This window comes from Artibeus jamaicensis, unplaced genomic scaffold (assembly GCF_021234435.1).
Source record: "Artibeus jamaicensis isolate MK-2021 breed Jamaican fruit bat unplaced genomic scaffold, CSHL_Jam_final contig_465, whole genome shotgun sequence".
Taxonomy (NCBI): domain Eukaryota; kingdom Metazoa; phylum Chordata; class Mammalia; order Chiroptera; family Phyllostomidae; genus Artibeus; species Artibeus jamaicensis.
Genome location: NW_026521843.1, coordinates 14,552,327 through 14,564,689, shown reverse-complemented (window position 1 = coordinate 14,564,689; position 12,363 = coordinate 14,552,327). Strand labels below are relative to the sequence as shown.

The following is a 12,363-nucleotide window of genomic DNA, read 5'->3' as shown; positions in this document are numbered from 1 at the left end:
CTTTAAATCCGAAGTCTGTGAGGTCGTTGAGCACAACACGGCTTTGCGCCCACCCGCAAAGCAGGAGGTTAACATCTTGGTTTAATTCTGCTCTGTTGCTGTCCCAGAGCGTTAGCTTGGGGTGTTTAGCACTATTTTTTTGGGGGGTGAGGGCTGGGAAGCAGAACATATTTATGTTGCTTTTAATTTTTTTTTTTTTTGCGAAATTCACCTAACACCATTGATTTTAAAGTATGAACAATTCAGTGGCATTTAGTACATTCAGTGTTGTGTAAATTACCACCTCACTCTTTAGAAACTAGAACAAAATCCATACCCTTTAAGCAATTACTCCCCACCAACATCCCCTGGCAACAACAAGTCTGCTTTCTGTGTGTATGGATTTGTCCATTCTGGAGATTTCATAGAAAAGAAATAATAAAACATGTGACCATTTATATCTGATTTCTTTCACTTATGTTATTGAGACTCTAAGTTGTAGCTTGTATATCACCTCCTTTTTGATGGCTGGATACTATTCCCGTGTATGGATGTGCCACTTTGTTTATCCATTCATCTGTTTTGATGGACATTTGGGCTATTTCCATCTTTAGGCTTTTATAAATAATGATTTTATGAACATTCATGTCCAAGTTTCTATGTGGATATGTGTTCATTTCTCTTGGTTATATATCTGGGAGTGGAATTGCTGGTTTTCAAGGCAATTATATGTTTGACTCTTTGAGGAGCTGCCAGACCGTTTTCCAGTGTCTGAACCATTTCACATTCCCACCAGCAACGTGAGAGGGTTCCAATTTCTCCACTTCCTTGTCAGTACTGGCTTTCTGTATTTTTTATTATAGCTGGCATTTCAATAAATTAAGCTCAATTAATTACAGGCATTTTATTATGTCCTCACAGGTTATTTGGAATCATTTGAATAGCCATTTCTCATCCTTTAGTTTTACCACAGTTTTTAAACATATTCATCTTATTGTCAGATACAGTTTATACCCAAATTTTCATTGTTAATTCTCCTACAGTAAATGTTCTGGAACATGAATCTTTGTCCATATTTTTACTTTTCTATTCTCCAGAATATATATGTGTGTGTGTGTGTGTGTGTGTGTAGTTTTTGTTAATTTTTAGTTATTATTTTTACATATTTGGGGACCTTGCATAATTTTGATATTACAAAATTATACAAAGTCTGAATATATTTTTAGAAACTGAATTACTTGGTAAAATAGTATGAAACTTTAGGATCTTTTGATATTAACAAATTACTTCCCAGAAACATATCAATTTCAAGCATAGAATTCACTGAGCATATTATTAAAAAAATTCTTTGTTAATATATGCAAAAGTGAAGTGGTATCTTATTTTAAATTTGTATTTTTTGACCAATGAAATGGTTAAAAGGTATAGTTTCAAGTCTATTGTTCATTTGCATTTATTTTATGAATTGTCTTTTATCTGTATTTTTATTATTGCTTTCATCACTTTTCTTATTAATTTGTAAGAGTGCTTTAACATTAAGGTTGTGTTTGTGATAAGCTCATAAGTCAGTATAGTCCTTGATCAACACGGCAACTTGACCTAACAAACATACACCAAACATTCTACCTGATAGCAGCAGGACACACATTCTTCTCAAACAGACATGGAACATTCTCCAGGATATCTCATGTGAGGCAACAAGTCTCAACAAACTCAAACAGATTGAAATAATACAAAGTATGATTAGTGTGAACTGTGAACTTCAGACAACAATGATGCGTCAGTGTGTGGGAGATGCTGTGCAAGGGCAAGGGCTTTGTGCTTTTGGCTCAACTTGGATGTGAATTTAAATCTGCTCTAAAAAATTAAGTCCATTAAAAACTTAGTAACTGGCGTGCTAACACAGTAAAAAATTATACCAAAGCACACCACAAAATGTGCCTGAATTCAACTTTTTAATTCATAGGCAGAATATTCAATGTTCCATAAATACTCACTCATACCCTGATGGTAGAAACCCCCCTCCACCTCCAAATTTCTTCTTATACCTCAAGTCCGGGGCAATGAAAATACTTGGTTTGAAAAAAGAAAAAACAAAACAAAGGAAAAGCAAAGTCCTTTGTCTCCTCAAGCCCTTTTGGGAGCAAAACCATGGACAATGTGTACAAAAAGGATGGATCACTTTAAGTGTTCACCTAAATTCAAACCCCTTTAGGAGAGAAGACTATTAAGATGCTGAGGTCATCCAACCACTGTAATTTCTATGTCATTGACAACTGGGTTTTTCTGGGGTAGGGCAGGGGAGGCAAATCCCTCTGTGTGAAATAGTTCACCACAAGGGCGGTGGCCGTTGAGAATGGACCAGCAATGCTACAGGTGTGAGGCCAGCAACATTAGCTGCTTGGCAAGGTTCTCTGTGTATAGTAAGTGAGGCTGACCCATCAAACTGGCCTGCTCTGAAGCTGACGCAGTAGACTGGGTACAAATGACCAGAGGAATCTGGAAACATATTTTAAGACTTAGAAAAACAGAAAGAAATGTTTCAAATGAGTCATGTTATGTAGTTTGCAGGTCCACACAATTTGTAATAACTAAAGTTAGTAAGAGATCACCGTATTTAAACTGCCCTTCAGTTTCATGCCATATTATCTGTAGAACTCCAGCTGTGTGTGAAAAGTAAAGTTACAATGTCCAGATGCGACTCTCTGAAGTGTCAGTTTACTGTTTTTCCCGTAACACCAACAGTCATCGTCTATCTGTCAGCACCAGAGTGTGTTCCACTAGTCCACACCAGTTCAACTCGCTGGCTCAGTTTGGATTCCTGTTTGTTGATAGTTCTGCAAAAATGAAACATCTGGATGTCTGGTTGAGCCTTAATGGCCAGCAGGTGCAGCTTCAGACGCTGCCTCCTCTGGCAGAGGAAAATTCTGGGCAATCCCAGTATTGGGTCAACCAACCACATCTATTAAACAAAGCCAATTCAGGTGTCCAGTGTCCTTGTGAGAGGCTGTGGGGACCTCAGTTAACCTAAGTTGAAGGGAAATGTTGCACCCTGGGACCACATGCCATAAATCAAATGAACCCAAGGTACAGCACACACATTAAACCCAATGAAGCACTTCTAAGTGGCATTCTCTGAATTGCTGGACTGAGAACTCAGCCCCACAGCCTTGGCTGACTCGATGTCATTGTTGAGTAGTGTCATCACTTTCTTTTGCTGTTGCCAACCCAGGATCGTACCAGCCCCTTTTTCTACTTGCCTTGAATATAGGCCAGTTCCAAAGCCTCGCTGCTGCTAGTAATCAACCCCATTTGTTTCTCCCATCCAAGTGCTAACCAGGCCTGACCTGTCTTAGCTTCTAAAACCCCACTTGTTTCTGACTGGTGAGGAAGGAGTGAGAAAACGGAACATGTCCTGGGACCCTGGAACGGTCCTGCCTCGCACCCCTAAGCCATTTCTTTGCCAGGCAGGGTCTCTGGTTTCTTTGAAAAAGGGTCATGGCTGCCACTAGGACAGCAGGGTCCTGCCCACACGGGCCATTTAATTCTCAAGGGGTAACATCTGAACAAGGGAACAAAAATGAGTGGGCATTGTACCTCTATTGCTTGTATTTGGAAACACGAGATGAACACTGAAAACCCGTGCAGTTGACATAGTCTCAAGTCAAAAATTGAAAGGGAATTTGGTGATAAACCCTTGATCCTGAGTTCTGAAGTTCTAAATCTTTCACTCACTGCTTTATAAAATAAACCAATTAATAAATTCTTGGCAAGGAAGACACCCCAACTGCTGTCCAGGAATTCCCCTAGGAGCCTCTTCCCTGTCGTTCCCAGCATAAAATACTTCAGCTGTCCAGGCAAACCACAAGTGGGACACAAATCGCAGATAAAGGTGGGGGAGCAGGAAGAGAAGTGTGTCCAGAACGCCAACAGGCCCACGTTTAGGACGAAGGGTGTGGGCTTTCCTGGCCAGTTCAACTACTGCCAGTGGCTACAATGCCTAGAGGGGCAGGGGGCATATTTTGTTCTGTCCACAACTATGGGGATCCCTGTGTGAGGATTCAGAGGACAACTAGGAAGCAAATCTGTGTCATTTATTCTACCCAGTAGGCACATCCAGGAGCCAGATGCCGAATGCTGTCTCAACAGGCTGCTGGAAGGTTCCCAGGGTGCGAGGCACACAACTAACTGGGCTCTGCTCTCCGGACAGGTGGTAAGGCAGGCAGTAGAGAGAACGGGAATCTGGAGGCAGAGGACCCCAACACTGACCCCACACCCCAGGGATGGTGAGAAAGTAGGGTCATGATGGAGGGGGCAGTAAGGGCCTCGAAGGGCCCGAGTTGGGTGTTTTGAGGTGACGGGGCCTTCTGCCCAGGCCTCCAAGTCTGGGCTGCATGCATAGGTGGGGCTGCTGTGCCCGGCTGCGGCGCTGTCTTCTTCTGGAAGCGCCTTTCCTCTCCCTGCTGTGGTGAGAGCTTGGGAGCAGAAATGATTCATGGGGAGAATGCAGAGGCTGCTTGCTGGAGTCCCGCCTTTGGGGATGAGCCATTTGGGGCTTCAGGAATGAGATAGAATGGAGGAGACAAGAGAGGAGGCTAGAGAGACTGCCAGCCCAAGGGCAGAGGCTGGGAGCTATTCATGTGCAAAAGGTCAGAGAAGTGTTTGTTGGAATTGGGGGTTGGAGGCTGAGATACCCCTGGGTTGTCACCCCTAAAGATGGAAGAAGTGGCCCAGAGGCAACTGGCCACTTGGCTAGAAGACAGAATTCAGGCACCAAGTGAAAAAGACCCCACACAGAATGCCTCCCTCTGCCTCTGGCAGTCTCAGATGGCCCGTCTCAGACAGAGCCCAGTGGCCAAGGAGGAGGGGACTATTGCTGGGATATTGTGGCAAGTGCCCAGTCCAAGAAAGCCACTGTGATGTCCTGTAGGCAGAGCCAGGTCCAGCGGGCAGCCTCACTGAGTTGTGTCTTCACGCAGTCCCAGGTCATCTCACCTCTGGGAAGAAAGCAGAACACAGGTCGGGGTGGGGAAGTAGTGGTGTGCGGCTGCGTCACGTCATGAGGCTGCCGCTCAGCCCTGCGACTGTACACCAGTGTGGTCAACGGATGGGCAAGTGGCAGGGCGGAGTGAGAGACTGAGGAGGAACCTGGAAAAAGGGCCCGGGGCCACCATGCTCCTGCGGGAGCCTGGATGAGAGTCTTACCTGCAGGCCTCGCGGCAGCGCTGCTGGGCCTGGGCCAGGGCCTCCAGTAGCACGTGCCACAGTGGCAGCAGCGCGTGGTGGTAGAGAAGCAGGAGCAGCTCCCTCAGAGAATGGAGCAGCTGGGTCAGGACATCGGGGAGCTGGAGCACAGAGAACAAAGGGGGTTAGGGTGCCTGGGGAATGCATCCTGGCCCCAAGGACCCAGTCCATGTGGGGCTGCACCTTCCCAAGAACTCAGCTCCTGGGGAGACCAGCCCTTCTCTGACCTCCCTATCTCTGGCTTACGCTCTGGGAGAGGCTGGCGAGGCTGTCACTGAAGCAGGCACAGTGGGCAGAAAAGAAGCTGACTGTGGCGTTGATGTGGGTCCAGGCCAGCTGCAAGCTGGGCCTCACTGTGGTCAGCAGGTGAGAGCTGCAGGCCGGCAATGTCGCCTCTAGCCAGCTGTAGGAGACCGGGGAGAGGAGGGCTGAGCTTCCTCAGGCAGCGCGGCTCTCTCCACAGACTGTCAAAGCCCTCATACTCTGAACGCCCAATCCTTCTCTGTCGCCTCTCTTCCTTCCCCTCCCTGGGAGGTGCTCACCTGTAGCCTTGCAGGCTGTAGGCGTAGATCTTGGCACATGCTTCTTGGCCAGCAGGCAAGAAACCAGACGACTGAAGCAAGCGGCCAGAGAAGGAGGCTGGGTAAAGGGGGCTCTGGTAAGCTGGGAAGTGGGGGGCTGGGCGGGGACTGGGCAGACAGACACTACAGGCTCCACAGCAGGCCCAGTGAGGGACTGGACATACCATGGTATGTTCATGGGGCTTCAGAGCACACTGGAAGAGGGGGTGCAGGCCTGGGGTGGGGGGCCGAGCCCACCTCCTGCTGGGCCCAGTTAGCAGGAATGGTGCGGCCAGGTGGAGCCCTGAACTTAGGCATCAGAAACCCTACTGTTTGGCATCTGCCCTTCCACTTACCAGCTGTGATCTTAAAAGTAACTGACAAATCTTTCTGCGCCTCAATTTCCTCAAGAGTTAAAAAAAAGGAGACAACACCTACTTAAATGAGGCCATAAACATGCGAGCATTTCTATCCTGCAAAGCACTTGTCCAACCTGAAGTGGTGACATCACAGCTGTGGACACAAGTATCTGACTGAGAAGTGTTTGTTCTACAGCATCAGAGCAAAGCTGTGTGACGGGGGACAGAGGTGCTACACCCAGCTCTACGCCCCACCTCCATGCTGCCTCCCTTGCCCGATAATCCCTGCTTACCTTGGAAAGAACTGTGGGACCGGAAGTCATGGCACAGGAAACCTAGGACAAAGATCAGCACCAACAGGAGCAACCGTGTCCAGGGCAGCCGAAAGCCCTGAGCCTGCTGCAGCAGAGCCTAGGAGGAGGGGGACAGGAGCAGTGGTCAGAGGGAGGGAGCTGGTCTTGCCTCCTAGGCAGACCTCAAGTAGGACTCCCAGGGCGAGGGGCCAGGCCTCACATTACCCCAGAGGCAGAGGGGGCTCTAAGGACAGGTGGGGCAGGAATGCAATACGGGCCCAGCCTAGCGTGTGCCAAGACAGAGACGTGAACAATGTGTGGGGTGGGGAGGGCCATGCCGACACCTTGCAAGCGGTGGCACAGAGGATGACATCCTGGTGATTATAGCTGCCCTTCTTCAGCAGCTCCTGGTTGGTGAGGCTGAAGGACTGAATGGTTTCTTGCAGAGAGGTCTGTGCCTATAGGATAAGAAACATCTCAGTTGGGAGCTTAAGATTTGGCCCATGAGGGAACCCTGAGCCCCCACTGTGCTTCACTTCCCAAGTCAAATGTACTAACAGATTGGCCTTCTCAGTGAAGGGGGGACCGTGGCCAGGGGTACGAACCCAGAACCCAGATGAGGCTCAGCCTGCCATGTCCTTCCAGCTCCTCACCTTCTTGGGAATCCGCTCCCAGGAGCTGAGCAAATGCTCCAGCAGCAAGCTGTGGGCAAAGTACAACCCCTTCCAATCAGGGGGGGCTACTTGGCCCCTCCCACCCTCGGCCAGGCCCCCAACTGCTTCAGGCTGAAAGACTGCACCCTCAACCCAGCAGGCGAACAGCTTCCTAGAGGCTACACAGCAATGTTCCCCTCAACCTGAGAGGCATGAGCCTGAGCAACAGTCACTAATGTCCCCCTTCTGCTTCTAGGACAGAGACAGGCTGGGAGGTGTGACCTAAGGCTTTTCTAAGATGCCCCCCCCCACCTGCCTGGATTGTGACAGATGCTTAGGGTACAGCTGCCTCCAGACACTGGCGCTGAGGGGGTCCACCTTCAGGCACTCAGTCAGGCTGCTCAGGAGCTGCAGAGGAGACAGGAGCAGGGAGACAGATTGCTGGGCCTGGCGCTGGTCAGGGGAGAGGGCCAAGGAGCAACGCCCTGCTCCTGAGTGAGACCATGCAGCAACACGCCCACTTGAATGCGAGGAACAGTGGAGAAGTCATACGGCCAGGAATCTCAGAGGCCGTAAAAAGGGAGGCTAGGGCCCTGGGCTAGATCTCGAGCTCTAAGATCACTTATCTGCAAGAGGGAAGACGTGAGAGACCAGCCAGATGGTAAAGTGCTATCCCTTCAGCTCTGTTCTTCTAAGGGTAGAACATGGTGGAGTGGGGCAGGAGGCTGTTGGGAGTGGGCTGAGGGGTGTTAAGGGAAACTGGTCCCTGAAGGCTGGGCCTTTACCAGCAGACAGGGACCTCTGCAGCTGACCCCTGGAAGGGAAAAAGGAGCCTCCTGCCATTTCCTTACCTCTTTCTTCATTGCTGGAGGGCAGTTAGGGGTAGCTCTGGACAGAAAGGAGGGGAAGTAGATGTGCAGGGTGGATTCTGGCTTTGCCCCAAATGCCAGCACCTTCAATCGGGGGTAGAGCTGACAGAGCTGCTCCTGCAGGCTGGGGCAGGGGTGGGGAGGAGAGCTGGGCTTAGGCTCTACATGGAGTTTTGCGCTCCGCCCCCTCTGCCTGCCTCAGAGTCCACAGCCTGCCCAGGGAGGGGCGTCTATTGACCTTGTAAGGGCTCTGAATTTTGTTAGACTGAGAGACTCCCTGGAAAATCTATTGAAAGTCATGGACCCTCTCCCCAGGAGAATGCCCACATGCCAATCACACTCAAGGGTCTATATAGTTTCAGGGGGTTACTGATTCCTTGAACCTGCAGGCTGAGATTCTTAGATTTAGGGTGGCTGAAGAAGGGACAGGAATACACTGCCTGCTTCTAACCCCGTGCTGGGACCCTTCACAGCAGGTGTGTCCAGGGCGGCTCACCTGGGTGTCAGGGAGTTGTTGGGCATATAGGCAAAGTCCAGGAGTGGGAAGAAGTCCTTGGGGCCAACCATGCCAAAGCCCTTGGTGAGATTGGGGTGCATCCTGTGTGGGAAGAAACAGGCTAATTGGGGACCCCCCACCCAGGCCATGAGCCCAGCTAAGATCAACACCTAGGAAAAAGGACATAAACGTTATCTCACGCCTTAACGGTGCCCTCTCCTTCCTCCCTCACCACCACATTCTGAGCTGGGAGGAACTGGTCCTGACTTTCTTCACTTCTGTGAAGACCAGGATCCCAGCATCCCAGCATCCCATTTTACTGAAACAGCCACTTGGAGACACCTGGGCCCTCCCCGTGCTGTCCCCCCACAACTCACAGGAGCAGCCGATCCAGGTATGCGATGGCGAAGGGGGACAGGGACTTGATGCCCAGCACAGGCAGCATGATCCCCAGCCACACTGTGGAGACAAAGGTCAGGGTGGAACCTCTGGCACAGACCCACTGAAGGCATTAAAGAGGCGCTTCCTGGCTCCAGGCCCACCCCTCTCCCTTCCTGGTTAGCCTTGTTACCTCTCAGTCCCTCGGTGAGGTTGGCAAAGCCTGCTTGCCCCAGGGCCCACATTATGGTTAGGCACTTCGTTGGTCGGTTCTGGTGGGACCTCAGCAGTTCTAGGAACTGAGGAGACCAGCGGGAGAGGCAGGCTGGGATACAGCAAAGCATCAGGGGCACCCCCAAAGCCAGGCAGGAAGAGAGCTGTCGACTGGGAGAGGAGGACAGGCCGAGGGGTGGTGGGGCACTGAGTGTGGTGCAGTCATTCAGGGCGTGGGCGCTGGCACCAGACTGTGGCCCTCACCCACGCTTGCCACTCACTAATGGACTGACTCTAGGAAAGTTACTGAACCCCTCTGCGGCTCAATCTTCTCTTCTATCAAATGAGAATAACAGCAGTACCTGCCTCATACATACATAAAATATACGGTAAGTGCTAACAGTATCAACTATTACAACTAGTCTTATAGGGTCTTCTGCTAGCCCTCGATGGGGCCCAGCAGTGTACCTGCCCAGCACCCCCGGGGAGTCCTAGCCGCCTGGTGTCCCCACCACCACCCTGAGCTCACCTTGCCCAGGTTCATGGTGGCAATCTTGGGCTTATCTTGCAGAACGGCCTGGATACAGATTCGGTAACCGTGTAGCGACTCCCCTGGAGAGATGCATGTTCTTAGGCCCACACACAGGAACAGGCTCCCAAACCCGAAAACTTCCTGTTGGCAGCTGTGAGCCCTGAACTCAGGCCAGCAAGTCCTAACTTCCTCCTCCCTTTCCCAAAGTGTCAGGATTAGCAATGCTTCTCTCCTAGAAACAACAACCCAGCCACTCTTAAAGCAGGAAAAAGGGAACAGGCCCCCAAGATAGAGCTGGGCTACCCCTCATGGGCCCTTTTACCTGGCGTCTTATCCAGCTCTTGCAGCATGGTGAACAGACAGTGGTCAAAAAAGAACTCGAGAGACCCCGCTGCCTTTGCCAGCAGTCCTCGGATGATCCCACGCAGCTCCCGGCTCACCAGGCTGTAGGGATAATCTGGGGTGACAGGCCTCCACGTGAGCGCCAGGAGCGGAAGCCTCTGCCCTCTGAGCACACTGGGGTGCACCCTGAAATGGTGAGTGCCAACAGAGGTCCCTGCGTCCTCCCTACCCCAATAAGGCCCGGCAACCTTCACGACCATGATGATTTGGGAATAGCTCCACCCATGTAAGTTAGGGCACTGGGGTCTTTACAAAGTAATGTGCTTACACGTAGCCGTTTCGGAATTTTCTTGAACTTGTCTGAGCTTGAGGGAGTTGAGAGAACTAACCGTGAGTATGCTGGCTTAGTGTGGGTTCACTTGGAGGTGCTTGGAGCTTGTAGTTGAGATAGCTGGCCAGGTCCTTCAGCCACACGGACGGGTTCCCAGAGAACACACTCTGGCTCTTGTCCAGTTCCTTCTGTAGAGCTGCCACGTCCAGCTGCCAGGGACACAGGCCACCCACGGTCAGTTGTGGGTGAGTTGTGAATGCAGGAAAATTAGAGGTGGGAAAATGATTGAACTAGGCAGTGGTCGGAAGAACAAAGGGTGTCTGCTTTTAAATGTAAGTATGTGGAAGGCCACAATTTTGCTGTATCCAGATCTTTAGAAAGTTTAAGACAGCTGGAATTGCTAAGCTCAAGGCCCAGGACTCTTGGGCCCCTCACATGTTCAAGGGGAAAAACAAAGGACAAGATGCACCATGAAAGATCACTGCTTCCATGGGGCGAGGAACCACAGGCAGTTTCTCTAACCTCTTCTTGGTATCTTTGAGTTTCAAGGCTCTCTGCTCACTAATCCACGTTTCCCTACAAACTTCTGACTTCCTTTTTATCCTAAGAGCAAATATTCTAAGCCTTGGGGTTTCCACCCTTCCCTGAATGCCTCCTCTCAACCAACAGCGTCCCAAATCCCACAGGTCACTCAGCTGTCTGTCCCCCTCTGCTCCCTTCATCCTCCTCACACCTCCAGCCCTCCTTCTTCCCCACTAAAGTCTAGGCACACTCACAGCTTTCAGGGCCTCCTCCAGGCTGCGGAAGCGGCCCTGCTTCTGGTTTTGGTTGGTGAGGGTCGGCACCTTCTTAGTCTGCTTTTTGTTCCCAGGTTTCTTAGGCTCCACAGTAGGGGGTGGAACCTGCTCCTTATTCTGCTTCTTCGAGATTTTCTCAAAACCCCTCTCATAAAGGGTGCTTGTCGTCTGGATGGGAGCTGACAATAGGCAGAGACAGGGGGGCCATCCTTAGGTCAGGAGGACCTCACCAGAAGAGTGGTCCCTTCTCCCACACTGTCACCTAATTCAGCTCTGTGGAGGAGTGGCCTCAAAGCCCCTCCTTGCTGTACTGCTTAGGAAGCAAGCCAGAGAACCCTTCGGATTGCTTCTTTCAGTCAAACAGCTCTTGAGCTTCACAGAGATGTGAGGCCGTTGTTAGGACATCAAAGTATGAGGGCACTAGCAGAGGGTTGGAGGCAGAGGGCTGGCTTCTCTGTGGGTGGTTACTAGTCTGGGAGGTCAGGATTTTTCCGTGTTGGTTCCTCCCCAGGTCCTTGGTTCGGACGTGACAACTCCGTAATCAACAAGTGTCAAACTTTCTCCACTCCTCCAGGAGACTTTGAGAAAACAGGTGCCACTTAGAATAAGGCACAGCGGTGTCTAGTGTGTGCAGTGGGTCATTTCTTCCAGGCTGGGCCTCCTGTCCGTTCGCCCCTCATCCCACCTGCTGGTTACTTAAGGGGGGCCGCCAGGGACAATGAACCAGAATGCCTCTACCCAGCGCTCGGCCACCTGCCCGGAGAGGCCAGGCAAAGGCCAGTGGCAGCTGGTAGGGTGTGTGCGGTCAGCTGGGTGTCCGAGGACCGGCACCCTCATCCCTTCTGACAGGTGGTCCTGGGCAAGGCATCTAAGTTCGCCGGGCCTCAGTTTACTCATCTGCGAAGCCCAGACGGCAACATCCCTCGCGCTGTCTACCATGTATGTGAGGCTCCCGAGAAACAAGGCAAGGGGAGCGCTCGCTGAACCGGAGGCGCCGGCGGGCGGAGAGCTCGCGCTGCGAGGAGCCCGGAGGAGCCGGGGTATCCGGCTGCTCGGTACGCCCCAGCAGGGCAGCGGGCCCGGTGGGTACTCACGGGTCAGGTCGTACTTCCACACTCCGTTCGCCTCCCCGAGTGCCCGGCGGTCCACTCCGCCGCCTCGCCCACTGCTGCCGGCCCCGGGCCGTCGCCCCTTCTTCACCACCTCCCAACGCCCCCCACCCGCCGCCTTGGCAGCCATAGCTCAGACCCTCCCGCCACTGGCGGGTACCTCCCTGGGCTTTCCGGTCGGTGTGGACTCGCCACGCTTTGCCACGTC

At 51.5% G+C, this 12,363-nt stretch overlaps 1 protein-coding gene across 1 annotated transcript; it reads right to left on the bottom strand.

Annotated features, from left to right (window-relative positions):
- Window positions 1–4,058: 4,058 nt before the first annotated feature.
- On the bottom strand, window positions 4,059–12,341 carry TMEM214 (transmembrane protein 214). Its single transcript, XM_037146703.2, has 17 exons — window positions 12,141–12,341; window positions 11,026–11,225; window positions 10,308–10,458; window positions 9,899–10,033; window positions 9,574–9,656; window positions 9,025–9,130; window positions 8,831–8,912; window positions 8,454–8,555; window positions 7,940–8,081; window positions 7,405–7,496; window positions 7,089–7,137; window positions 6,780–6,893; window positions 6,436–6,553; window positions 5,766–5,862; window positions 5,470–5,626; window positions 5,185–5,324; window positions 4,059–4,976 (listed from the first exon to the last, which is right to left on the bottom strand). The coding sequence occupies exons 1-17, from the start codon at window positions 12,283–12,285 to the stop codon at window positions 4,850–4,852; spliced, it is 2,040 nt and encodes a 679-aa protein (XP_037002598.2). The 5' UTR covers window positions 12,286–12,341; the 3' UTR covers window positions 4,059–4,849.
- Between the last annotated feature and the right edge of the window lie 22 nt (window positions 12,342–12,363).